The sequence below is a fragment of the Protopterus annectens genome, chromosome 9.part0, assembly GCF_019279795.1.
Source record: "Protopterus annectens isolate FY-2018-M chromosome 9.part0, PAN1.0, whole genome shotgun sequence".
Taxonomy (NCBI): domain Eukaryota; kingdom Metazoa; phylum Chordata; order Ceratodontiformes; family Protopteridae; genus Protopterus; species Protopterus annectens.
The window spans coordinates 809,221,953-809,249,085 of NC_056743.1; the positions used below are offsets into that span (position 1 = coordinate 809,221,953).

Here is a 27,133-nt window from a genome sequence, read left to right on the forward strand (position 1 = left end):
ATGGAGTCCTATGGTTTCTGGTGTGTCTGAGTTTGTGGATATGATCTAAAAGGGGAGTTGTAAGATTCTGTTTTCCTTTTAGTGTTGGTGCCATCTAGTGGTTGGCAATTAATACTGCATTTCCCATGTACTCATTTTAGAGAGAGAGTTTTATTTAAATGTTTTATTCATGCCCTTCTTTTTGTAAAATTGCTTTTTTGTTTAGTGTATCCAGAAGAACTGAATATTATATATGTTTGTCAATACAGAAAATGTCTCTTAAGTGTTTGCATTCTTGCATAATCCTTAGCCTTGTTGCTGAAAAAAGGACCACATTAGTTGTGTTCAAACAATTTAATGTATCTAACATGTATATATCTTTTAATCTCCAAGCATAAAGCATTATTTTGTTGACCATTCCAAAAGTAGACTAGACTAGTATTATAGATGCTTGTTAAATTACGCAGGTTTACAGTGTTTAAGCTCTTGTTTTGGTTCTCGCCATTAGATTTTGGTTCCCACAGTTTGGTTCTTGCAGCTTGTGCATACGTACTGTGTGGTTAAGTGAGTGTCTGTCTGCGCTGTCCTTTGCCCATGAAATGCAGTATTTGTTAGTTTAGACTTCTTATTCAGTAGAAAACTAGCATCTTACCAAGAAGGTGGAGGCAAGTTTAATGTGATGTGACTGGTAGTTTCAGTATTTACTTTAGTAAAGTTTTCTTTTCGTAGGCCTTCTGTGTTGTTGTAGGCAGTGTATTAGTGTTTTTGTATAGGTGGAGAATAGTGAAATAGACAGTTTTTAAAAGGGGTTAGTGGGCTGTCTTATTTACTAAACCTGCAGAGGTTGTGGCTGCTTATTTTTAAGTTAAGCAACTATTTTTCGGAAAGGGCGCAAAGACTGAAGAAGCCATTTTGCACATGTCTGTGTAATGCCGGTTAGTCCTGAAACATTCTGTTTTTGTCTGTCATTTGCTGCTTTTCCTTACCAGGATTATTTGGTGGGAGTAGGGACCACTGGGCCTAGTGATGAGCTTAGAGGACCATTCGACCTGGCTGTGAAAGCTCTTGCCTAAGAAGAGAACAGTTTGCACCATAGACAAGATGTAGGAAGATGAGATTCCAGAATAGGTGGCGGTGTATGCCCGAAATGCTGTCCTTGACGTTCAGGTTAGATCTATAAGAAGGCATGCTTTTTGTTCAGGTCTGGTTTTGCTTACAGTTATGTCAGGTTTACTCACTTCCTAGTAATTGGTTTGGCATAGTGGTTGAGGCCTTTACCTGACAAATGCAAGGTGCAGGATTTGAGTCTGACATGGTTGTTGGCCAGGCTTGTTATTTGTATATTAAAGGAAAACTCCACCTTAGAACTAAAAAAAACATATTTTTTCATTGTATCTTTGTTTTTGAGGTATTTTATTGCCTCAAAATCAATCCAAGTGCTTATTTTACAATTTTAATGTGTTTTTCTTAAAATGGCGGATGATGGGGCCTGCCTTGGTAATGTGATCTTATTTTCTTGCTTTCCTTCCTTCCTCCCTCTCTTTCAAGACCTCTTTATATGGCTCATGCCAGACATAAGGAAGTGGTGCTGTTTTGTTTTGCCATTAAAATATAATGGCAGGACTGTGAAACACTCATCTAAACACACCTTCTGTAAAAGAACTGCTTCTCTGCTTACCTGATTGAGCCTAATTTATCTGTCTGCCAGAGCTTGTTCTATGCTATAAATAGCGGTTTGTTTTTAAGCAGATAAAAAACAGTTTTTTGTAAGAGGAGTCTTTTTTGTAGTCTTAAGAAACTTGATAAACCCTTGCTGTACATTTACAAGTCACAAGCAGTAGGACTCTAAACTTAGTCTGTCTGCTACTTCCCAATGCCTTCAGTGGTACAATTTTTCTCTCTCTCGTGAATGATGCAGACTTAAAATGTGCTTTACTAGTTCCTCAATTATTCCTGTCAAGTTCTCCCTCCTTTTTTCTATTTCATATTTATTTATACTTTTGGTAACCAGGAAAGTGAACTGGTCCCAGGACCCTTTTCAGCCACAACATAAGCTACACTGGCAAAGATAATAACAATTATTAAATGCAGTTATCAATACAAATAAAAAATACTGACAAAGACATTGACCAAGATTACATGTGGAGCACACAGCCAATATGTGACAGTGACCAAGTAAATCATTGAGCAACATTTACTAGAATGTATACATTAATAATGCTTAACAATACTATGTTATAAATAATTCATTGTATGACACACACACACACACACACACACACACACACACACACACACACACACACACACACACCGTGTGTGTGCTTGTGGTTCTGTACACATGTATGTATATAAAGTACATGTGTACAAAAGTGTGTGTGTGTGTGTGTGTGTGTGTGTGTGTGTGTGTGTGTGTGTGTGTGTGTGTTTAAAACACAGTTAAGTACTTCTGATTTCCTTTTCTTAGTGTTGTTAATGCAAGGGCACATAGTAAATGTATGTTGAAGTAAATTCAGCTGTATATTATGGTTTCTTTCTGACAATGCAGGGACTGACTCATTCAGTGGGAATCTCTTACAGTGGATCTGCATGTACCAGATATGCACCCCCCTCTGGAAGGATGTCACAGAAAGCATAAAATAGATTTTTTTATGAACAGAATCAGTGCACCTAGTTAGTAGGATTGCCACCTGACTATTTCTGCAGTTCTGGCCTGAGTGTGTGTGTGTGTGTGTGTGTGTGTGTGTGTGTGTGTGTGTGTGTGTGTGTGTGTGTGTGTGTGTGTGTGTGTGTGTGTGTGTGTGTTTGCGGGGGTGGGGGGGGCTTGAAAATGGTAAATGCATTTATACTTTACAAGAAAAAATATTTACTGACTTTTTACTAAGTGTCACAGAAATCTTTGCTGCTACTCTTAAGTTATCGTAGCACAAACTGTTATAAATAACATTTAAAGCTTAGAATTTCAATACTTTCAATACAGTGTTACTGCTGATGTAAATTTGTCAGAAGAGTTGACAGTTGCCTTTAAACCCATGACTGATCAAATTGCTTTGTTTTGCTATGAAAGGGGAGTGTTAAGTTCTTCTCCCCTCTGCAGTAAAAACAGTGGAAACAATTCCACAGCTTTCTTTTTCTTTTTATATCAGCTGCTGTCTTCCTGACATTAGCAGGATTAATTACCCATCTAAGATTGACAGCAGTACCTGACAGGGTAAACTACAGATTTAGCTGTGTCTATGATATGCCATGCAGGTGGAGACTAATTTCTTTGCAAAGTATGTAAGAAGTTGAGTTTTAAAAAAAAGTAGGCAGCCTTTCTCTTCCTTTGACTCCAATGCAAGGAAATAAAAGTTTTAAAAACTATAAGCAGGTTTCTGGTGCATGCACAATGCTGGAACCATATTGTAGGGAGAAAAGAAACCTAACGATAGAGTTAAATTGAATGAGAGGGTGGAGTTTTCCTTTAATATCTTAGTATTTACCTATGGACCTTTCTGATGTTTATAGCTTGGTATTTACCTGTGAACCTTTCTGATGTTTATGTATCCTAACACATTGCTGTTTTAGGTAGGTTGGCTTGTAAGTGGTCATGGAGAACTTGTGTGTATTCTGCTTACTTATCCATTTTTTTTCCAGGTTTGGTGACTAAATCTTCACCCAAGAAACCTCGCCGCAGGAGCATTTTTAAGGCTCTCTTCTGTTGCTTCCGAGCGCGGAATGTTCAGCAACCGCCAGCAAACGAGCAGGCACAACAGACGGAGGAAAACGATTCAGTTGCTAAGGTTAGTATTGTGTGAGGTAGTGGTTAATGTAGCAAGGCACAGAAGTTGTTGGAATTGTGTATACTACTACAGTGTAAAATGTCTTCCAGCATTTTAACTGTAAGAGCTAGGAGCACAAAGTCTGTAAGAACAGATTAGCTGTCGGTGTTTTTTCTTCTTACTACTGGTGAGTTACTAGCCTCACAGGTTTTTATATTTAAAAATTTTTTTTTCCAGATTTGTCAGAGAGCCTAATTAAATACTACACGGTAATATACTGTGTTTAAGTTTCAGAAAAGAAAAATGTTAGACAGGCGCTGTTGCACAAAACACTTCAGTGTTATACATTTTTGTGTAGTGACACCATTCCTAGGATAGAGAGTGTTATAACACAGTAGCTGGCATTTCACCATGCCTTATTTTGTTTTTTGCTCCTGTACCTGCTGACCATCCAGTTTCTCTTTTTATACTGTCCCAGTTGATTTCCCCATGCTAGAGGGGTGTCATACAGGCAGCCATGAAGCTTTAAGCCATTAACAGCATCCTGACAATGACATTTTTGTAAGGCCTAACCCCACCCCTTGTGGGGTTCCACTGTGGCTTCCCCTTGTAAGTGTGTGCTCGGTGCTCTCACTAATTTAGGCTGCCACCAAGCAGTGGATTGGTGAACAGAAAGCCCCACCCCATGACACACTGCAGTGATGTTCCTCTTCCAAGGGACTGTAGACATATAGGTTCATAGGTAGGTACTAGGCTATCTGCCTGAGGGCATTTATAAGCCTAGCCAGTGTGTGTCGGCTTTCTTCTCCCCATTGATTAATTAACTGATCCTCTGTCAAGCAGAGCCAATGAAGTGATCCCAGGGGTGTATTTTGTTACCCATCCACTCGTCAAGGTTCCTCTTGAAGAGTGTTAGTGAGGGGCTCTGCCTAATGTAGTTTGGAATTTTGTTCCAAAGCATGGGGAGTCTCTGTGACAGGAATCTATCCCTCCAGCATGTTCTATTTATTGTTGTGGCGAGGTTAAGCTCACTAGAGCGCATGGCTCGCAGTGACTTGGATTTCTTTAGGTGGAGCATGTCCGTCAATTCTGAGTTGGACGTGACTTTGTAAGTCAGACAGAGATCACCTCTGAGTAAGCGATATGCCACTGAGTACAGCCGGAGTTTTTTCAGTCGGGCTGCATAGGACATGTGTTTGAGGCCAGTAATCCTCTTGGTGAGGTACTTTTGTGGTCTCTTCAGCTGTTGGAAGTGTCTTGTGAGTTGCATCCCAAATGGGGCATAGTACTCTGTGATGGGTCTGATGAGTGACTAGTAGAGGGGCACTATAACCTCTTTATTTCAAGATGCGAACCCTTTAGTAATTAGATGGGCCACATAGAAGGATTTCCTAACTACTTTGAATCCCTGCTTTGCACCCACCCTCCCAGAAGGGGGCACCATTCCTCCCCTGCCAGCTTTATCATGCACCCAAGCTGTTAATAGATCTCTGGTCACTTGGGTCAGGGCTTTATCCCTCTATGCCTCAAAGGAACTGACTTCTCTATTGTTCAGAATTTAATGTTTTGGGCTGGTAGTGTATCATGATTGGTACAGAAGGCATTGTCAGTGAAATGCATCCTGCAGACTTGGTTTTATTCCCACAGCTTCCCTTGCATGCCGTGTGGCTTCAGAAAACACTCTCTTAATATGACGAAGATTTTAGCTTGGTTTTCAAAACCAGGAATTGTGTTTACTGGTATTTTCTGAGGTGTAACATTGATAAAATGCTTATTGAGAAATGTATTTGTGCTTAAATGCACCATATATTTTATCAAGGCATTGTAAACATGATAGCAGGGTCTCTAGTTAGCTGATTCTTCAGTATGAACAAAAAGTGAAATACCTTTAATATGGGTAGGCATCTTATGGGTCATGTGATTACTTTCCTCATAGTACTCCAAATCGTGGTCTTCTGTCAGATATCTGTGCTGTGAACACAAGCAGTTGGTATGTCAGTATAATGTTTGTGCTACAGAAAAATGCTTGGTGGTTCATCCGTATAGATATGGTTGTGTTTTTTTTCGCCAAAGAGCCACATCCCCACAGTATACTTTCTCTTCTAGCAGTTGTTTTCTGAAGTACCCTAACATAACTGACCTAGATTTACAGTGCTTTGATTAGCTTCTGAGCTAGTTGTTGGATTTTGGTATACAGATTTAGTATTGTGGCCAGTGTTTTTATCTGCTGGAAGTGGAAAGAAGTGTCGTTTGGTAGCTGTGGGAAGTGTGTTAGTGGATTCCCAGTTATGTCAAAGCTTTGTTGTCTTACCTGCAGGGATTCATCCAGTATGAAGCTCCTCTCCCTGCATCGATGTTTGTTCTGATATTGAACAACACAGACAAGAAATGATTATACAGACTATTGTTGCATTTTCTGGCTTGTTGAGTTGTATTTTCTCTGCCTTCGCAAACTTTTTTTAATTTATGCTTTGTCAAACAAAGAATAATAATTTTGGGGAGATCCAAGTGGTTTTGTTCTAATTGTGGCCTTGTGGTGAGACCTGCTTATAACCACATGACAGGAAGAGGAAGTTGTGTATCTCATTCAGCCCTAGTAATGCCCAGTACATGTCATCATTATGAACAAATTGTAATGAGGTTGCCATTTTACCATTTTTGTCTTAATTTGAGTCATTCGAAAAAAGCATGTGTAAGATTTGGACTTCAGAAAGCAGCATTTCAGGCCACCAGCCTTTTTTCAGGCTTGAATGATGTCTTTTCAGCAGGTTATGCAAGCTTGGTCAGTGGAAGAAGTGATATAATATAAGGTGTGTGTGTGTGTGTGTGTGTGTGTGTGTGTGTGTGTGTGTGTGTGTGTGTGTGTGTGTGTGTGTGTGTGTGTGTGTGTGTGTGTGAGTTAATTTACATGTGTACACACACACACACACACACACAAATGTGAGTTTATACCTGCTTGATCGTAAAAGTAAAATTATAATAGAAAGTTTTGCAGTGTATTCTACATTTTAGTCATTGTGGTTAAAAGTTTAGTTCAGTGTAAATGATTACCCTACTTATCAAATGATGAAAGTGTTGTATTTGGTTTTGTTTCTGTTGATTTTGCAGAAGTCATAGATATATGTGTATATATATATATATATATATATATATAGCCAGAAGATGTCTTGTGCAGCATTGTATAATTACCTGTCTGTAATGTACTTGGGGTGTGCCCTAGGTTTGCTTCGCAATCCATTTCTTTGCACCCCCAATTGTTCCTAGCTGTGTTAGGATGCATTGAATTTGTGGCTTGACTGGAGACGGGGCACTCTATATTTGGGGTCAGTAAAAGTAACCTAAGCAGTGCAGTAACAATCAGTGTATAATTCTTCTTGCAGTATTTTTGTTGGGGTGTATGTCTTTTGAGGAGAAATACATGCAGATGCTGTACAGTACATTTCAACACCATCTGCCTTTGTTGTATGTTTAGTAAAGTAGTATTTTCTTTTCATTGGCCCAGCCGACATGTTTCGACCTAGTCTTCTGGAAATTTGTTTTTTCTGGCATCTCCTGGAGTGATGGAGGTGGTACCTGTCGGCCATTTATTTAGGACATTCACTGAGCCTGCTGTTTGTAACTGGATGCATGTAATTTTCCTTAATTCCAGAACTAGTGAAACACAGCACTTTTACAGATTTAATCTATGGTTTGTCTGTCTTCATTGAATGTAGTACTTGATCTCTGCACACTCCTGCTTCGGCAGTCGAGCTCAGCTAAGCCCTATACACTAGCTCTTTCTCTGTCTACCTGTACTTGTGTACTTTTGTCCTTATTTGAAGGTTTTTCTGGCCATGCAGGCCTCTGTACTATCTGGCTGACTTTATCTGAACTCACAGGCTTCACGAAACCTGTTTCTGTTCTTTCCACCTCTCCTTTTTATTAAAATAAGCGTGTCAACCCCAATCGGTGCCTTTTGGGGGTCATGGCTAGTGACTGGATGAATGTATCTGATGAAGCGATGAGTTTTGCAAGGTTTGAAGGCTGAAATATATAAAACTAAGGCTGGAGTGTATAAAACTAAGGTAACTTAAAACTTGCTGACTGAAGGTAGTACTAGACTGTTGAGGACCAACTCTGACAGGGCAGGATCAAAAGAAGGGCCTAGAGGACTGGAAGTTGTGCTGAATTGTTTTCATTTTTAAACAAATGTACTCTGGCAAAAAATACTGTATTCTGTTAAAACCATTAGTGTTTTCCTTTTATAACCAGGCTGAGATCAAGCTGTTTTTACAGGAACTGGCCAGAAACCAGGATCAGTAAGTTGTTACAGAACATAGGAAATGGACACAAGGCACCACGTATGGGATTTAACTTGCTGAGGTTTCATGCTTTGAATGTACATTTAATGCACTGCTGTAACCCACACGCATGTTACAAATAGCTGTTTACAGGGCAGACTGCAGCTTGACCTTATTTTTTGCTGTTAATTGCTAAATTAACATTTAAGCTAGTTGCATAACATTCTATTTTAATATTTGAAACTGTTCACCATAACTTCCCTTTTGTAAAGGCATTACAGATCCCTTGCTAAGTTTTTCTTTCCTTTGTTTTTTTTACATTATTCTATTGTATACCGTGGTATGTGGGTCATCAGTCTTTTGTGGCCCATAGGAAAACATGGCCCCAGAGTCCAACATGTGGCTGCTGTATCACACAATACCTTCAAAGGTGGCGGAGCTGGAAATACGCTTGGTGATTGTGACAGTGGTCAGAGGAGGTATGCAAGGTTATGTTCATCGTATAGTGTTTCACTGTTGCAGTCATTACTCTAGGGTTATCCTGCTGGCAGGCTACCCTCAGTCGGTCAGAATTCCAAAGTCTAGGTCCGGCGTCGGTTGCTGTCGCCTCTTCCCTGACGTCAGTGCGCCAGGGGTATAAAAGATGCAGCCGACGCCATTTTCTTCAGTCTTTCTTGCCGCACGGTGCCCGATGCAAAAGCAGTTCACAAGTGCCGGTCGGCCGACTCCTGAGATTTTCAAATCTGAATTTCAGAACCGAAGTAATCATTAAAGCTAAGTACCCCATTGGGGAAACTTTTTTCTTGCTCCAGACCGATGTCAGAAAAAGTTAACAATTTGTATTTCTTGTGGGAAGCAAATACCTCATAAGGATTTTCACTCTTACTGTATTCCTTGCCTAGGCCCTGATCATAACATTGCTAGCTGTCGGTTTTGTGCTAGAGTTAACCAACGCACAATTAAGCATCTGTTCGAATTTTGCATTTCATTACTTTGGCCGAAGATTTAATTATATAATGCCGTCGGAACAGCCGACAACCGGAGTTTACAAAAAACGCAAGGACAAGGAAAAGGATAGGCATCCGAGGTCCAAAACCGATGACGAGGCCTCTGCTAGGCCAGTTGCCGGTTCGCCGGTTCTCAGTAAGGTGCTTTTGCAGCCCCTGCGCCCGCTACCTCAGAGCCACAGGCTGCTTCCGACTCCCACGTGGAGCTGACTGGGCCTCTGGATACTCAAGGTATTGGACACTCTGAAATCATTCCCTCAGATGGGTCCGGAGCCGCTGAGCAGGCATCTGCTTCTGAGGGTGTCTTCAGACCTACACAACTATATGTTAAGCCATCTTCAGCTTCAAAGACTAAAGCAGCTCTAAAGACAAAGAAACAAGTACAGCATTCTCCTACTCAGACTTCCATGCCTAAAAAACAGATGCTCAGAATGGCCAAAGACCTAATTACTTTGATCAGGGGTTCCCATCCCCCTCCTGATAAGAGGGGTTCCCATCCCCCTCCTGATAAGAGGCCTAGGCAAGAGACAGAGTATGATTCTTCTGATCAGGTTTCTATTTCCGCTGATTCCTCTTCTGAACAGGATTATTGCATGCTTCCCTATGAGGATTCTGATGCTGAAGAATCCATTCCTTCAGCCTCTCCTCCTGAGGATTATTCTTTTGGGGAAACCCTGCATACCATGAGGGAGCATTTCCACTGGGAGAGCCAAGATTATTCTGAATCTAAGAGAAGGCTCAGAGTTTCTGCTACTTCCTCAGCACAGACCCCTTGCTATTCCACCCTAGACATTGTAGATGATGTATTTTCAGAGGCCAGCCTGTCCCCTGACTCTTTACCCCCTGCACTTGCTAAGTCAGACAGACACTACAGGGTCCCGGATTCTCATAAATTCCTATATAAAAACTCCGCTGCTGACCCAGAAACTATTTCTCAGGGTCCCAAAGGGGTTAAAGCTTCCACTGCAAAAAACCCTGTCCCCTCTGATAGGGATTCTAGGGCTCTAGACAGATGGGGGGGGGGGTTAAACTTCTGCTACCTTGGCTGTAAGGGCTTTAAATTGTCAGTTTTATATGCTTAAATATCAGCAATATTAATGTCACTGCTTAAACAAAAATTGTTAACAAATACAGAATGTTCAGAGAACAAGGACATGCAGGATTTATTGCATGCAGCTGAACAAGTGGGAAAGCATACTTAGCAATGTGGTTATGATTCACTGAAGGCCTCTTGCAGGGCCGCTGTTACAGGTTCTGTTATTAGAAGGCATGCTTGGTTAAAGGAACAGAATCTGCCTGATCATGTTAAAGCAAAATTATTAGATGCTCCATTACAGCATGATACTTTGTTTGGTACTAAAGCAGAAGAGGTGTTGAAAAAATTGGAGGATAAAGCAAAATCCATGCAGACAGTGAAGGATTTCTTACAGGTACAGCCACCCAGATTTAGCAGGAACTGGCCTTCTAAAAATTGGTCCTTTCCCTTGTCAGACAGACCACAAAGAGGCAGATACAGGCATCCCAGAGACAGATCTCAGCCCCAAGGCTCATACAGTTCTAAACAATGGGGTGCTCCTACCACCAAAAGCGGAGAAGCCAAAGCACAACCTTACAGGAAACAGTCCCAATGACTTTCCTCTGCCAGATCCAAGAACTTTTCATTTGACAGCCCCCTTGGGGGGGGGGGGGGGACTAGCACTTTTTCATCAAACTGGCAAATGGTTACCCAAGACAAATGGGTCCTGAACATAGTGTCTCAAGGCTACAGGTTCCATTTTCACACCCTACCAAGGTCAAAAGGTATGCCAGACCTGCCACACAATCAATGGGCAGAGGCACAAAAACAAATTACAGCCCTCGTGGACATGAGGGCCATTCAACAAGTGCCACAACAAGAGCAGGGGCAAGGACTTTACTCCAGACTTTTCCTAGTGCCCAGAAAGGACAAAACCTGGAGACCAATACTGGACCTGTCTAAGTTTCTGGAAGTTCCAAAATTCAAGATGTTGACTCTACAGCAGCTACTGCCCATGCTGGGCAAGAAGACTTGGCTCGTAACTTTGGACCTAAAAGAGGCATACCTGCATGTCCCAATCAGACAGTCTTGCAGAAGATACCTCCGATTCATAGCTGGCTCAATGCACTACCAATCCTCTGCACTGCCCTTTGGCTTATCTACTGCGGCCATGGTATTCACAAAATGCCTGGCACCAGTAATTGTGTTTTGCAGACAAAGAGGAATTCAAATATATCCCTACTTGGACGACTGCGTAATTCAAGCAGAGAACAAAGACATTCTTCTGAAGCATCTGGCCTTTGTAAAAAGATTACTAATTGGCCTAGGGTACACAGTACACAAAAAGAAATCAAAACTAGTGCCCTCTCAAGAGATAGTATCCCTGGGTGCAAGCTTAAATACAACTGCCCAGATGGCTTATCTCATGCCAGGCCAACAAAAGCAACTGACTTCTTACTTCAAGAAATTGGCAACAAAAACCCACTTATCTGCAAGGAAAATCCTGCAGGCCTTGGGTTTCATGGCATCCTGCATTCTACTAATTCCATATGCCAGACTGCATATGAGGAAACTACAGTGGTATCTAAAAAGTGTTTGGACTCAGCATTACCACAGCCTGGAGACAGTAATTGCACTCATTCCCTGCCTGCAACAGGAGTTTCGATGGTGGGCAGAGGGCTGTCACCTCAACAAGGGTCTGCCATTCAGTTTACCCACAGCCAGACAGACACTGACAACGGATGCATCAGATTATGTCTGGGGGGCCCATATGGCAGAAAAATGTATTCAGGGCACATGGCCTGCAAACCGGATGCATCTTCACATCAATCAAAAAGAGATGCTAGCTGTTCAAAATGCCATGACAGCTTTCAAGGATCTGCTTCATCCAGGACAGCTACTGATAAAGACAGACAATGCTACGGTCATGTGGTACATAAACAAGCAGGGAGGTACACATTCCTACCCCCTGTGCAGACAAGCAATGACCTTATGGGGCACAGTATTGACTTATCAAGTTCACCTGCAAGCACAATTCCTGCCAGGAAAAACAAGTACTCTGGCAGATTATCTAAGCAGAAACCTCGTGGATCCCCACGAATGGAAACTGGATCCACAAGTCTTCAGCATGATAACAAGGAAATGGGGATGCCCAGACATAGATCTATTTGCTTCCCCTCACAACTGCCAATTGCAGAGATTTTGCACAAGGATTTATCACAAGCAAGCATGGAAAGTGGACACCCTATCCTTCAGCTGGAAAAATCTAACAGTATATGCTTTTCCCCCACTGCCTCTCCTTCCCAGGTTACTCCTAAAGGTCAGACAAGAGAAGCCAAAAAAGATGCTGATTGCACCAGACTGGCCACGCCAGCACTGGTACCCAATCCTAAAGAGCTAGTCTCAAGGTCCAGCATGAATATTGCCTCAAGCCTCTCACTTGCTGACCCAACAAAACAGTTGGATTCTACACAGCCAACTCAGGACCTTAAATCTGGTAGCATGGCTGATAATGTAGCCGTTCAGAACACTCCTCTTTCAAAAGCTGTTATGGATGTTATCTTGGAGGCCAGGAGGCCCTGTACCAGAAAATCTTATGCAGAAAAATGGAAGAGATTCTGTACTTGGAACCAGGAACAAGACATTGACACGTGTGTACCAAATATCCCTCAGATTTTACAGTACCTAACTGCGATGCTGAACAAAGGCCTTTCTTTCTTTCTCCTCAATTAAGATTCATGCCTCTGCCATTTCAGTCCATTACAATATGGCACCACCTATTTTTTCTTATCCTTTAATAAGGCAGTACCTCAGAGGGGCCAAAAACATTAGGCCTCCAAGGAGAGCACCAATTCTGGCCTGGGTACTCGGTTATGTTTTGGAAAAGCTCACACTGCCTCCTTTCAAGCCAGCCTCAACAGCGGATATAAAATTCTTATCCTGGAAAACAGCTCTGCTCCTACCAATAACCTCTGCAAGACGAGTCTCGGAGTTGTAAGCACTCATGGCTGTGGAACCTTTTATCATTTTTCACCTGGACAGGGTTTCTCTGAGGACAAACCCAACATTTATGCCTAAGGTGGTGTCCAGTGTGGCCCTCAACCAAACCATTCACTTGCGTACCTTTTATCCAAACCCACAGAACAAGGGTGAAAAAATTCTGCATTCTTTGATCATACACAGTTACACTTCTACTTGGACAGAACTAAAGCTTTCAGAAAGACTGAGCAACTTTTAGTGTCATGTGCTGCAGGATCACAAGGAAAGGCCATCTCAAAACAGACTATTTCTAAAGTGATAGGCCATTGCATCCATTTCTGCTATTCTCAGCATGGCAAATCAGTGCTTAAGGGCATTAGGCCTCATTCTACCAGAGCAGCAGCCACTTCAGCAGCCTTCCTCAGAGGATTTCCAACCAAAGATATCTTAGAGGCTGCAACTTGGAGTTGGTGCACACTTTCACAAAGCACTATCACTTACCTTTTTACTCTAAATCCAGAGCAGGCTTTGCCACTGCAGTTCTGTAGGGCCTCATAGCCTCTCCTAATCCTATTAAGCCCAGCCACCCATCCTCTGCTTTGGGATTCAACCCAAGAGTAATGACTGCAACAGTGAAACACTATGAACATAGTACAGTTGTGTACCTACCACAAATGTAGGTGTTAGAGTGTATTCACTGTTGCAGTCCAGGTTACCCACCCACCACCCCCCTTTTCTTTGCTGGGACTTATCTGTACTTCTCTATCCTATACAACCTATGTGGTGTATTTGCTTGTAGATGAAGGAAATGTTTTTTCTATGCATTCATTTTTATTGTCATATTTTTTCAGCCTACCATTTTGGGGGCACCTGACATCTGGGGCAAGAAAAACTGAAGAAAATGGCGTCTGCTCCATCTTTTAAACTCCTGGCGCACTGATGTCAGGGAAGAGGTGATGGCAACTGACGCCGGACCTAGACTTTGGAATTCTGGCCGACTGAGGGTAGCCTGCCAGCAGGATAACCCTAGAGTAATGACTGCAACAGTGAATACACTTTAACATCTACATTTATGGTAGGTACACAACTGTACTTTCAGCTGCATACAGAGCCCCTTGCAGTAGACTAGTAAGTATGACCATGTGCATATGGAGCCCCTTGCAGTAGACTAGTAAGTATGACCATGTGCATATGGAGCCCCTTGCAGTAGACTAGTAAGTATGACCATGTGCATAAAGGTATGCATACTGCAGAATTGCAGCTCCCTGTGCCTGTATTATGGTGTCTTAGGGCATTGCTGCTATTGGGCCATATTTGGGTGCCCATGAAATAAAGCAGAAAGCTTCCCAAGTCAGGAGTACAGTTTTTTTGTTGTCTGACCCTCTGCCAGTACTGTTGATCTCTGAAATGTGGCTGCTGGTGTGGCCATAAGCAAGTTGCTTAGTGTTTTGGCCTTTCAGAGCATATCGGCATGATGTGAAGTAGTTAACAGTTGCTTGCAGGCTGACCTGGGCAGGCTTTGAAATCCGACATGATGGCACTTAAGGCGTTAACAACTGCATGTTAAGCTGCATAAACACATTTACCTAAGTGAATGAGCAGTTGTGTACTGCTGCATAGGGCTTCTTATTCTGCCAAGTTTTATAAAGTTGTAGGGCCTGGAGTCGCACCGCTAACAAAAAAGCAAAATGTCCATTTGCACCACAGGCTGCCTGGGCTGTAGACAAGTCCTACTGTTGGTTGAGCCATTCTGGGGTATTGAAAACTGATGACCTTTTAGATAACTTTTGCAGGTATGAGTCTGCCCAGCACATGACTTGCGAACATTTGGGGTTGCAGGTGTAAAAGGGACATGGTTATCTAGGTACTGTTTGTGGAAGACTGGTGTGCATGTGGGGATTTCATGTTGTGGGGTCCCAGTTACCTTCCATGTCTTGGGGAGGCAGTAGCTCCATTCCACCATATGAAGACCTGTCATTTGCCGGTCTCTGTTACTTATCCCCCCCCCCCCCCCAAGGCATGCCCTGGGTCTGCCTGGAGTGTGGGTGTAGTAAAGTTTCCAGACCGAAGGGTTAGCAGGGGATGGGCTAGGGCAGCAGAAGGGAGTTAGGAATTTAGTGTAAGTGATCAGTAGAACTGGAGGTCACTTTGCTGTTAAATTTTTGGAAGGCTGTTGGACATAATTTCTCATTTAAATATCTTAAAAAGTTGTATTCAGTGATAACAGACTTTAGAACTGCAGATTATGAAGTGCCCATAAGATGAGCCATACAATGCGTGTTAAGTTGGATGGTATCTGCAAGACCTGTACGTGTGTGGCATTTCTGTAATTATTTTATTCACTATATGGAAGCTTTTATTTACTGATAAAATAAACTTCTCATGAAATGTTATGTTTGTCCCACTGCCATTTCTAATGTACACGTATGGTGTATAATGTATATAAATGTAACCACTTGTAGTGGACAAAGTTGGGGACAGCTGCTAAAGTATTCATAGCATTAGGGTGTGGGCAGGCTATTTTTGCATCAGTTTTACCACCTTTGAAAGTTGCACTAAGTTAATTAGATGTTATTTTATGTAAAATTTAAATGAATGTAACTGATGGTTCTGAACAGCCTAGCACAATCCAGAACTTGATTGTTCTTAATGTTTTTTTTTGTCCAAGGTTATGGACATCACACTCCAGCTCCCACAGTAGTTGGAGTGATAACATGATTTGTGATGGCTGATCAGTCAGATTACTGTCTGTAGCCTGCATTTTTTGACATACTAGAAAATTTAAGCTGAAGAGGAAGCGGACTCGCATTAAAGTATGGGCCTTATTTACATTGTTTTTGTTGCTGGTGGTGTTTATCCCCTATAATGTAAGTTGCACAGATTAACTGGAGAAGTATTTTTTAAATTATTTCTGTAACTTTCCTGGGGTACTCTGCTTTCACCAGCTCTGCTGTAGAGGTCAGTGTATTATGCTAAGAGGGTTATTCTGGGGGTCTTTGTTCTGATTTGAGGAAGTCACATAAGTGATTAACTCAGAGGCACCACTATGGTCTGCCTTTTGTAACTTGCTTGTAACAGTAACACCATTTGTAAAAATCGCATTGGTCTTATTCTGACTTCCTTTTTGTCTGTCTCATTTAGTCTGATCTGCTACAGTGCCTTCAGTACCAGTTTTATCAGGTACGTATAGCGAGAGCATGCCAAATTCTTTTATTTTGATCAGTAATATGTAAATTCACAAACTCTCTGTGATATGAGTTGTGGTGTAAAGATTAGTTAAGACTGCAAATTGTGTAATGGTAACTGTAGAGGTTAATTTTAGGGGTCATGGGAGTTGGCCTTGGGCAGGCATCCACCTTCCAGAGCTTTCAGACACCCTTATTGTGAGGCTAGACTTCTCCGCTAAAAGGGAGAAAAGCCCACACCTTTTTCAGTTCTTTTGCTGCAAGAAACTGTCTTTATCTGTTTGGTCCCTTCCAGGACACTTGTGAAATGTAGCCAACTGGGAATCTTATTCTGTTTGGTATTTAATATTGGACCTTTTTTTTTCCATATTTGTGAGGTTTTAAGTTTGGTTTGTGCAGATTGATATTTTTTAAGGTCTGTAATGCTTTTGGAGCAAATAGTATGTGCTTGTGGAGGACAAATTCCACCAAAAGGCTATCATTTGAGGGGAAGGCTTGAAGTCTGCTCCTGTGAGTATTGTACTGCTTTCAGTAAAAAAGATGTTGCATCAGAGAGCCTTAAATACAAGCACAAGGTCATTTTTGTTAGCTCAATGAGGTGCCTGCAACTTAGGGGGGGGGGGGCCTGTGCAATTGTTTAAAAAAAAAAAAAAGCCTCCCCTAAAAAAGAGAAGAGGATTAGAAAATTGAAAGTGTCTGATCTGGATAGGACATTTTCTTGGAACCTTTGGTCTCACAGCCTGCGTCTGCTGCATCCCTGCATGTCCTGACCCCTTTGGATATGAACATAGGGAGCATGGCTTTTATAACTGACCAAGCCTCAAGCTAATGAAACTTGAAGGCCAGATGAATTTTTTCAGGTGCTTATGATTGATATCTTGTAGTGGAATTTGATAGGGATAAGAGTGCATCCCTCCCATAATTGTGTCAGAGACCCTGCAGGTCCCACCAGTATTAGTGTTTCAGGCCTACATCCTCACAGGCATGATGCGCTTTGTCTGATGGCTTTGTGCAAAGACTGATGCCTAAAGGCCATTTGTCCTCTGTACCGGCCTTCAGTCCCAGCCTCCAGCCTCTGCCACCGTTGGTCATCATCACTGTTGCTAAAAAATATATAGCCACTAAGTACGGACTTGGTTTGATAAACGTCTCAAGTCTTCCATACTGGAGACAGCTGCTTCAGATAAACATGAGAATTTTAACCTTCAGACTCCTGAGTGGGACAAGGGAGCTCTAACTTGCTCTACACAGGTCTCCTGTCCCCTTGGCTGTTCTGTGATGAGGAGGGAGGCTTGGTTGGCTGTCCTCAAGAAACCTCTCTTTGGGAAAGACTTTCAGATTGATGTGGAGGCTTCTTAAGCAGTGCTCCAAAGATTTATCTGGATCTCCTAAAATATGTTTGGCCTTCTTTAGGGTTAAGAAACGAAAGACTTCATCAGGGCCTTTCATCTTTTCATGTATCTGAATGCCTATTTCACTTGCTTTGTGTAGAGCCTTCTTTTCAGTTTCAGCTGCTTAGAAGCTAGGCAGACTATACAGGTGTGAAGAAACCTGTCAATAGTTTTACAATCATCCTGCATTGGATCCTGCAGTAGTCTGTGCAGTTTCCATCAGGGGTTCCAGATTACCTCCAAGATCCAGTCTGTACTCCCTAACTATAATGAGAGAATACCAAAAAGCAAGAACAGTGCTAACAGCACAAGGCACTTTTAATGCCTAAAATGTCAAGTGCTCTTGTCATTGGGTAGAATAGACTTGATCAGAACCCTGGAGTCTATTCTACCTTATGTCAAAACTGCTTAATGTTTTGGGTTTAAAGTGCCTAATAGCAAATAGTGTTTTGCTGCTTGGCTTTGGTGTTTAATATGAATGGTGTGCTATGTATGTCAGCTGCCTTTTGTGGATTCTTGGGAGAGCAGGTCAGAGACAGATTTTGCAAAAAAGCATGCATACATCTGCAGCCGTGGCCTTTAGAGTTAGTTATAAATTGTGAGGCCCACTTTATTAAATATCAAGGGGAGATTGTTAGTGCTGTAAGTTGTTAGATGCACATCATGGATATGTTATTGATACTTGAGAAGATATGGTATCAGAAATTCTGGATAAAGCAATGAACGTTAAGACTGCTACACTTTTTTCAAATGGTGTGGGACACCGCCATAAAAATGTAGGCTGTTATGGTATTGATACCTACAGTTGAGTACCACAAAAGGCACAGTAATAAGAAGCTGTGATTGGCTAAGAACATACGCCTTACCTGAATAAGAATTTATTGTTGAGTGCCCCCTGTCAACAAAAGATATTGAAGAAACTGGGGGGGGGGGGGGGGGGCAGTGAAAACTAAGCAGTGGCCTTTCTATAGGAAACCATCTAAGGGAGATTAGTGCAAACAGAAGAAGGTCTTCAAAGGGGTCAGGGCTGGGGAGATGACAGAGCTAGAGTTAAAGGCAGCAGGATAGGTTGAGGGGAGGAAAGTCTTCCTCCTCCCAGGACTCCGCAGGCAGTTCTGACTATCCCCCCCCCCCCCAATCCAGTTGCCTTCTCTAACCCACCTCCCTCCGTTCCCACATCTTGGGTGGGAGTATTTCCTGTGGTAAAACCAGCTGATTTTCACTAACAGTAGACTTGAGTAAGGGTGTGCGTATCCGTAGGCTTATAAGATGGAGATGTACCTCTCAACTGTCCAGATTTTCACCGAATGTTCATATTTTTGGTCTGTTCCTCATAAAGTTTGTGATGTTCTTCGTGTTTCACTGTTGCAGTCATTATGTTTGGGTAATCTGCTGGCAGGTTGCCCTCAGTCGGCCTGATTAACAAAGTCTTGGGTCCTGCATCAGTTGCTGTCCCTTCTTCCATGACGTCAGGTCGTCAGGGGTATAAAACTTACAGCAGATGCCATTGTATCAGTCTTTCTTGCCGCACAGTGCCAGAAGCAGTTTGCAAGTGCCAGTCGGCTGACTCCTGAAATTTTCTTTTTCGAGTTTCAGAACCGAAGTCTTCAACTAAAAGCTAAGTACCCCGTTGGGGAAACTTTTTCTTGCTCCTTGCCAATATCAGTAAAAGTTAATAATTGTATTACTTGTGGGGAAGCAAATGCTTCATAGGGATTTCCAGTTGGACTATATTCCTTGCTTAGGCCCTGACCACGACGTACCTTGCTGTCGGTTTTGTGCTTTATTTAATCAGTGCACTGTCCGACATTGGTACATTTTTGCTTCTAAATATTTTGGTTCTCTGTTTAATTATCCAGAAATGTCGTCTGATAGCCATCAGACTACCGGAATACCGAAAAAATGCAAGGAAAAAGACAGAGGCCGTTGAAGTCCAAACCTGCCGTTGACGCTTCTCCTAAGCCAGTCCCCGGTTCACTGGTACTCAGTGAGGCGCTTTTGCAGCCCCTGATACCCACTACTTCTGATTCTCGGGCCTCTACTGAGACCCATTCGGAGTCCGGTATGCCGCGAGATGCTTCACCTATGAAACCCGCGGATGTCTTTCCCTTGGATGGTCCAGAGCCGCTGTGCAGGCACCGGCTTCTGAGGATGTGTTCAGGCCTACAGATTTGTATATTAAACTGACACCACCTTCAATATTAAGGCCAAAATCTCGATCTACGTCTAAAAAACTGATGCCCCGGCAGCATGTTCAGGCCCCTATGCCTAAAAAACAAATTATCAAAATGGCTGAAGATTTAATTACTCTTATCAGGGGTAGTCAACCCCCCCCCCTCCTTCTAAGAGGCCTAGGGCTGAACTTGACTATGAATCTTCTGAACAGGACTCTGTTTCTTCTGACTCTTCTAATGAACAGGATTTATCCATACCTACTTATAAGGACTCTTGATGCAGAGGATTCCATTCCTTCTGCTTCTCCCCCTGAGGATTTTTCTGTTGGGGAAACTTTATATACCTTGAGGGAGCATTTCCACTGGGAGTCAGGATTTTTCTGAATCCAAAAAGAGGATTAGGGATTTCCTTCTTCTTCCTCAGCATAGGCCTTTGGCTATACCTCCAGTACTAGACATTGTTGATTAATCCAGTATGGCCCCTGATTCCCTGCCTCCGGCCCCTTGTAAGCCAGATAGATGCTACAGGGTTCCTGACTCACACAAATTCCTTTTCAAAAATCCTGTTGCAGACCCTGAAACCTGATTTGATTCTTTGGAGGCCTCTTGCAGGGCTGCTGTTACTGGGTCTGTGCTTTAGAAGGCATGCTTGGCTTAAGGAGCAATCTCTTCCTGATTATGTTAAAGCAAAATTGTTGGATGCTCCTTTGCAGCAGGACCGTCTGTTTGGCAGTAAGGCTAAAGAAGTTCTAAAAAAGATGGAAGATGAAGCTAAATCTATGCAAACTGTGAAAAGATTTCTTACAAGTACAACCTCCAAGATTTAGTAGGCACTGGCCTACTGAGAACTGGTCCTTTCCAGTTCCTTCCAGAGCCACTCAAGCCAAACCCAGACATTCCAAAAGCACCACGTTTCAGTCCCAGGGGACTTTCAGATGGGGTGCCTCCGCTTCCTAATCTGGAAACAGCAAGACAACTCCCAATGGTAAACAGTCTCAATGACTTTCCTTTAAAATTACCAAGCACTTGCCTCTAAGCTGGCCCTTTGGGGGGAAGACTGGCTCTTCATACAAAAAACTGGCAACTTATAACCCAGGACAAATGGGTTTTAAATATTGTGTCCCAGGGATACAGATTTCATTTCCATACGTTGCCAACTCCAAACGGATGGCCAGACCTGCCCCCAAATCAGTGGGCAGAGGCTCAAAAACAAGTACTTTCCCTCTTAAACATGGGGGCTATTCAACTAGTACCAGAAGAGGAAAAGGGACAAGATTTCTACTCCAGACTTTTCCTGGTACCCAAAAAAGACAAATCATGGCGTCCAGTTCTGGACCTGTCTCCTTTCTGGACATTCCAAAATTCAAGTTGCTGGTTCTCCTATGCTAGGCAAAGATGCCTGGTTGGCAACTCTAGATTTAAGAGGCTTACCTGCATATCCCAATCAGGGAATCTTGCAGAAGATACCTCCGCTTCAAAGCAGGCTACTTGCATTATCAGTTCTCTGCACTGCCCTTTGGCTTATCTACTGCGCCCAGGGTATTTACAAAGTGCCTGGCTCCAGTAATTGAATTTTGCAGGCAAAGCAGTATTCAAATATATCCATACCTGGACGATTGTCTAATTCGGGCAGAAAACAAGACCATTCTTCTAAAACCTATGGCGTTTGTAAAAAGGGTTCTAACTTGTCTAGGGTACACTAAACGAAAATAAATCACAACTGGTACCCTCTCAAAAATTACACTCCTGGGTGCAAGCTTGAATACAACTGCCCAGATGGCTTTCCTTACGCCAGAAAAGCAAATTCATTTGGTGACTTACTTCAAACAGGTGGCCACAAAAACCCTGCTATCTGCAAGACAAATACTACAAGTCTTGGAGTTCATGGCCTCCTGCATTCTTCTAATTCCATATGCAAGACTGCATATGAGGAAACTTCAGTGGTACTTAAAAAGTTTATGGAGTCAGCATTGTCACTGCCTGGAAACAAGGATTCCTATCATACCTTGCCTGCAACTAGAGTTCCTATGGTGGGCAGAGGCCTGCCACCAAAACAAAGGACTGCCATTCACACCACCTCCTGCCGCCCAAACCCTAACTACAGATGCATCAGATTATGCATGGGGCTCATCTGGCAGGGAAGTGCTATAGGGGAAATGGAGCCCAAATCAAATGCACCTTCATATCAATCAAAAAGAAATGCTAGCTGTACAAAATGCACTGACAGCCTTCAAGGACTACCTTCATCCAGGACAACTAATGGTAAAGACGGACAACACCATAGTTATGTGGTACTTAAACAAGCAGGGAGGTACACATTCCTACCCCCTCTGCAGACTAGCCATGGCATTGTGGAACACGGCCTTGAGCTGTCACAACTACAAGCTCAATTCCTACCAGGAAAGCTGAATATTTTAGCAGACGAACTAAGCAGAAATCTCATGGACCCACACGAATGGAAACTGGAACCACAGATTTTCAACATGTTGACATGCAAATGGGGGAGCCCAGACATAGATATTTTTGCCTTGCCCATGAACGACCAGTTGGACAAATTTTGCACAAGGACTCCTCACAGCTGGAAAGTGGATGCTCTGTCCTTCAGCTGGAAAGTGGATGCTCTGTCCTTCAGCTGGGAAAACCTATCAGTCTATGCCTTTTCCCCTCTGCCTCTGCTCCCCAAAGTTCTACTAAAAGTCAAACGGGACAAACCAAAAATGATTTTGCTTGCTCCAGACTGGCCTCGCCAACACTGGTACCCACTCCTACGCAGTCTGCCACAAATTTCTCCATGGCACCTGCCTCAGACACCTTCCTTACTGTCTCAGCAGATGCGCCCTCAGCTGCAAACATTGAATCTTGCAGCTTGGCTAATCACTTAAAATTCCCCCGTAGCATCCCTCAGCAAACCTGTAATGGATGTCATTTTGGAGGGGAGAAGACCTAGTACTAGAAAATCGTATGCTGACAAATGGAAAAGATTCTGTGCCTGGAGTCAGTCTCAAGGGATGAGCACAGCACTGTCCAATTTACCTCAGATTTTGCAATACTTAACCTAGATGTTTCACAAGGGCCTGAAATCCATGCCTCAGCCAATGTCCTTCATGGATGCATCTGCAGTCATAACAACTGGGTTGTCCTGTCGTCAGGCAGCCCCTCAGTCGGCCGGATTCCAAAGTCCGGGTCCGGCTTCGGCTGTTGTCGCACTTCACCCGACGTCATCTCTGTTGGTCTTCGGGTATAAAGGCATCAGCCGACGCCATTTTCCTCAGTCTTTCTTGCCGCGTGGCGCCCGAAGCAGAAGCTGTTCACAAGTGCCGGTCGGTCAGATCCAGAGATTACTACTTCCGAATACTACTTCGAAGACTTCTAAAAGCTATGTACTACGTTAGGGACTCTTTCTTGCCTCAGCCGATGTCAGAAAAAGTCAATAACTGCTTAACTTGTGGGAAACAAATACCTCATAAAGATTTCCACTCTTACTGTTTGCCTTGTTTAGGCCCAGACCACGACGTAGCAGCCTGTTCAGCCTGTGCCTCATTCAACCGACGAGCGGCTTAGGCGTCGGTCGGAGTTTGCTGAACAGTTTTGGCTCAGATTTTGCGTACATTATGCCGTCGGATCCTCCGACTACCCAGATTGTTAAAAAGCAAAGAAAAGACCGACACTCGCGGTCCACGGTTTCGGCGAAACCATGGTTAAGCAAACCGCGAGTGTCTCGGTTTCGGCCGAAACCGAGAAAACTGATCAAAGCACAGCTGAATCAATGACTACTACTGAGGCTCCTGCTACCTTACTTGAAACGGCCTCAGAAATCTTACCTACAGTGGTTACTAGTGACTTATCAGACACCATCCCTTTGGATGTCTCTACCCCAGCACGTGGTGGTGCTGCTAGGCCTCCTGCAGCCATGTCTATTAAGGCCTTTGCCAGGGCTAAAGCAGCCAAATCTACTAAATCAGTACCTGTTAAGCCCCCCTCTACTAGGCCCACTTCTAGTTCACAAATGCTTACTCTGGCAGAGGATTTAATATCCTTAATTAGGGGATCTCAATCTCACCCAGACAGGGCCTCACAGCCCCCAGAAAAGAGACCTAGAGCAGAGCCCCCCGAGCCTGTGTCCTCTGATGATTCCGCGGAGGACTCTGATATTACAGACCAGCCAGAGGCTCATTTCTCCAATTATGAAGACTCCGATGCTGAAGAATCCATTCCAGCTGCTTCTCCACCAGAAGAATTCTCCTTTGGGGAAACCTTACATGCCATGCGAGAACAATTCCAATGGCAGGAACAGGATTTCTCAGATTCCAGAAAAGACTTAGGACTTTTCTGCACCTACCACAACACAGGCCTTTAGCTATACCTCCTGTCCTCTCTGTTGTGGACGATGCATTTAATGATGTCTGCACTGCACCAGATTCCTTACCTCCAGCCCCTGTCAAACCAGACAGATTTTACAGGGTTCAGACACTCATCACCACTTATACAAGGCCCCACTTGCAGACCCGAAACCATATCCCAGGGGCCTAAGGCAGCAGCCTCGACCACAGCAAAAACCCTATTCCTTCTCAAAGGGAAGCCAGGTCTTTAGACAGATGGGGCAAAAGGTTTACACCTCTGCTACTCTCTCAGCTAGAGCTTTAAATTGTCAGTTTCACATGATACAATACCAAGAGTTTATGCTTGATCAGTTAACTAAAAGCTATCCTCTGATGACTCTATAGATAAGAAATATATATTAGAAATGGTAAATAACATACAACAGGTTAGTAACCATTCCTTAAAATGTGGCTATGATGCACTGGAGGCTTCATTTAGATCAGCCATGACTGGCACAGTGATAAGAAGACATGCATGGCTGAAGGAACAGGTCTTACTGGATCATGTTAAAGCTAAGTTATTAGATGCACCTATGGATAAGGCCAGTTTGTTTGGTACACCTGCCCAGCAGGTAATGAAGAAAATGGAAGAAAAGGCAAAATCTGTACAAACAGTTAAAGATTTCTTGCAGGTTCAACCCCAAGGTTTAGCAGGAACTGGCCTGCCAAAATTGGTCCTTTCCTGACTCCACAAGATCCCAAAGGGGCAGGAATACCGTCCCAGAGGCAGAAATCAATCCAGAGGTGGTGCCTACAGAGGGCGACAGTGGCAAGGTAATAACAGAGGCACAGACACAGCCACTGCCACTACAACAGCACAGTGACTTGATCCTAACTCCGCCTACCAGGGAACAAATAGCAGCACCATTAGGCGGAAAATTAACCTTATTTTCAAAAACTGGCACTATATCACAAAAGACAAGTGGATTCTGCAAACCATAGACCAAGGATACGGTTCCACTTCCACACTTTACCAGTCAAAGAGGAATGCCAAACCTGCCTCCAAATCAAAAACAGAAGCTCTACAGCAGATAATGCAACTAACAAAGATGCGAGCTGTGGAAAAGTGCCAATAACAGAACAAGGCAAAGGATTCTACTCCAGACTATTCCTAGTTCCAAGAAAGGAAAAAAGCTGGAGACCTATTCTCGACCTGTCCATCTTAAATACATACATCATTGTTCCAAAATTCAAAATGCTGACCCTCCAGCAACTTCTTCCCATGCTGGGCAAGGAGTGCTGGCTGGTAACTCTAGATCTCAAGGAGGCATACCTGCACGTCCCCATACGACCAATTTGCAGAAGATACCTCAGACTTCTTGCAGGATCAGAGCACTATCAATTCTCAGCATTGCCCTTTGGCTTATCTACTGCGCCCAGAGTATTCACAAAATGCCTGGCATCAGTAATCGCTCACTGCAGACTACAGGGAATCCAAATTTATCCATACCTGGTCGACTGTCTGCTACAGGGGACAACAAAAGCAAGCTGACAACAGATTTACAAAGGGTCATTTACTTGCTACAAGCACTGGGATACACAGTCAATTTACAAAAGTCAAGGCTGATACCATCCCAAACAAGGACATTCTTGGGTGCGGAATTGGACACAGTAAAACAAATGGCATTCCTAACTGCAGAAAAACAAAAAGAACTCCCTCTTTACTTCTTGGCACTAACAAAACAGAACAAGCTAACAGCAAGAAAAGTTCTACAGGCCTTGGGCTTCATGGCATCCTGCATAATCTTGGTTCCACATGCCAGACTACATATGAGAAAACTACAGTGGTACCTAAAGAATTTATGGTCCCAACACAGGCACAGCCTAGAAGCAGAAATTCCTCTAATCCCATGCCTAAAACAGGAGTTCCTATGGTGGGCTCAAGCATGCCAGTCAAATCCAGGCCTACCTTTCCACAACTATCAAGCAAGCCAAACCATCACAACAGACTCCTCAGACCTAGGATGGGGGGCTCACATGCTGGACAAATGCGTACAAGGATTGTGGACACAGGACCAGCTCCATTTGCACATCAACCTAAAAGAAATGCTGGCAGTAAAGCTGGCAATCCAAAAATTCAGACCATTCCTCAAAACAGGACATTTGATGATAAGGACAGACAACACCACAGTCATGTGGTACATCAACAAACAGGGAGGCACTCATTCATACCCCCTATGCAGAATGACTTTGGACCTTTGGAACCTGGCGCTCAGCTACAACATCCAGTTACAGGCAATGTTCATACCAGGAAAGGAGAATACTCTAGCAGACATGTTAAGCAGAACCACCTCGGATGCTCACGAATGGATGCTACACCCGGACATCTTCAAGGCCATCTCAAAGAAATGGGGAATGCCACAGATAGATCTATTCGCTTCCCCTCTCAATCACCAGCTCAAAAAATTCTGCACAAGGGCGTTCCACCCACTTGCATGGAAAGTGGACTCGCTCTCCTTCAGCTGGAAGGGTCTGACAGCATATGCATTCCCACCTCTTCCCTTGATACACAAGGTATTACTAAAAATCAAGGAGGAACGTCCAAGGATAACCCTGATAGCTCCAAACTGGCCAAGACAACACTGGTACCCATTGCTGAGGAGCATGTCTCGGGACAAAATATGGCCAATACCCCTGATGCCTTTGATGTTAACCCAGAACAACTACAGCATCATGCATCCAAACCTAAAAACTTTGCAACTGACTGCATGGAACATCACATAGCAGCAACTAATCCAGAGCTTTCCCTTAAAATGTTAAAGACATTATCCTTGAAGCCCGCAGACCTTCAAAAAGAAAGAACTATGCAGGAAAATGGAAAAGGTTTGTCATTTGGAGTGCTGAAAGAGGAAAAGATGTGTCCAATATAGACATTGCTAACATTCTGGAGTATTTGGCAGAGCTTCTACATACAGGCCTGTCCTATTCCTCCATCAAGATACATGCATCAGCTATTTCAGCAGAATACAGCTTTGATCCACCT

The 27,133-nt window shown here is 43.2% G+C and overlaps 1 protein-coding gene across 2 annotated transcripts in view; it reads left to right on the forward strand.

Annotated features, from left to right (window-relative positions):
* The window catches only part of CTDSP2 (CTD small phosphatase 2), a 267,042-nt gene that overhangs the window by 86,843 nt on the left and 153,066 nt on the right, over window positions 1–27,133 (forward strand). For both annotated transcript variants that reach the window (XM_044083461.1, XR_006366269.1), the window contains exons 2-3: window positions 3,616–3,761; window positions 16,163–16,201. In XM_044083461.1, coding sequence (XP_043939396.1) covers window positions 3,616–3,761; window positions 16,163–16,201 — 185 coding nt within the window. The remainder of the gene's footprint in view (window positions 1–3,615; window positions 3,762–16,162; window positions 16,202–27,133) is intronic.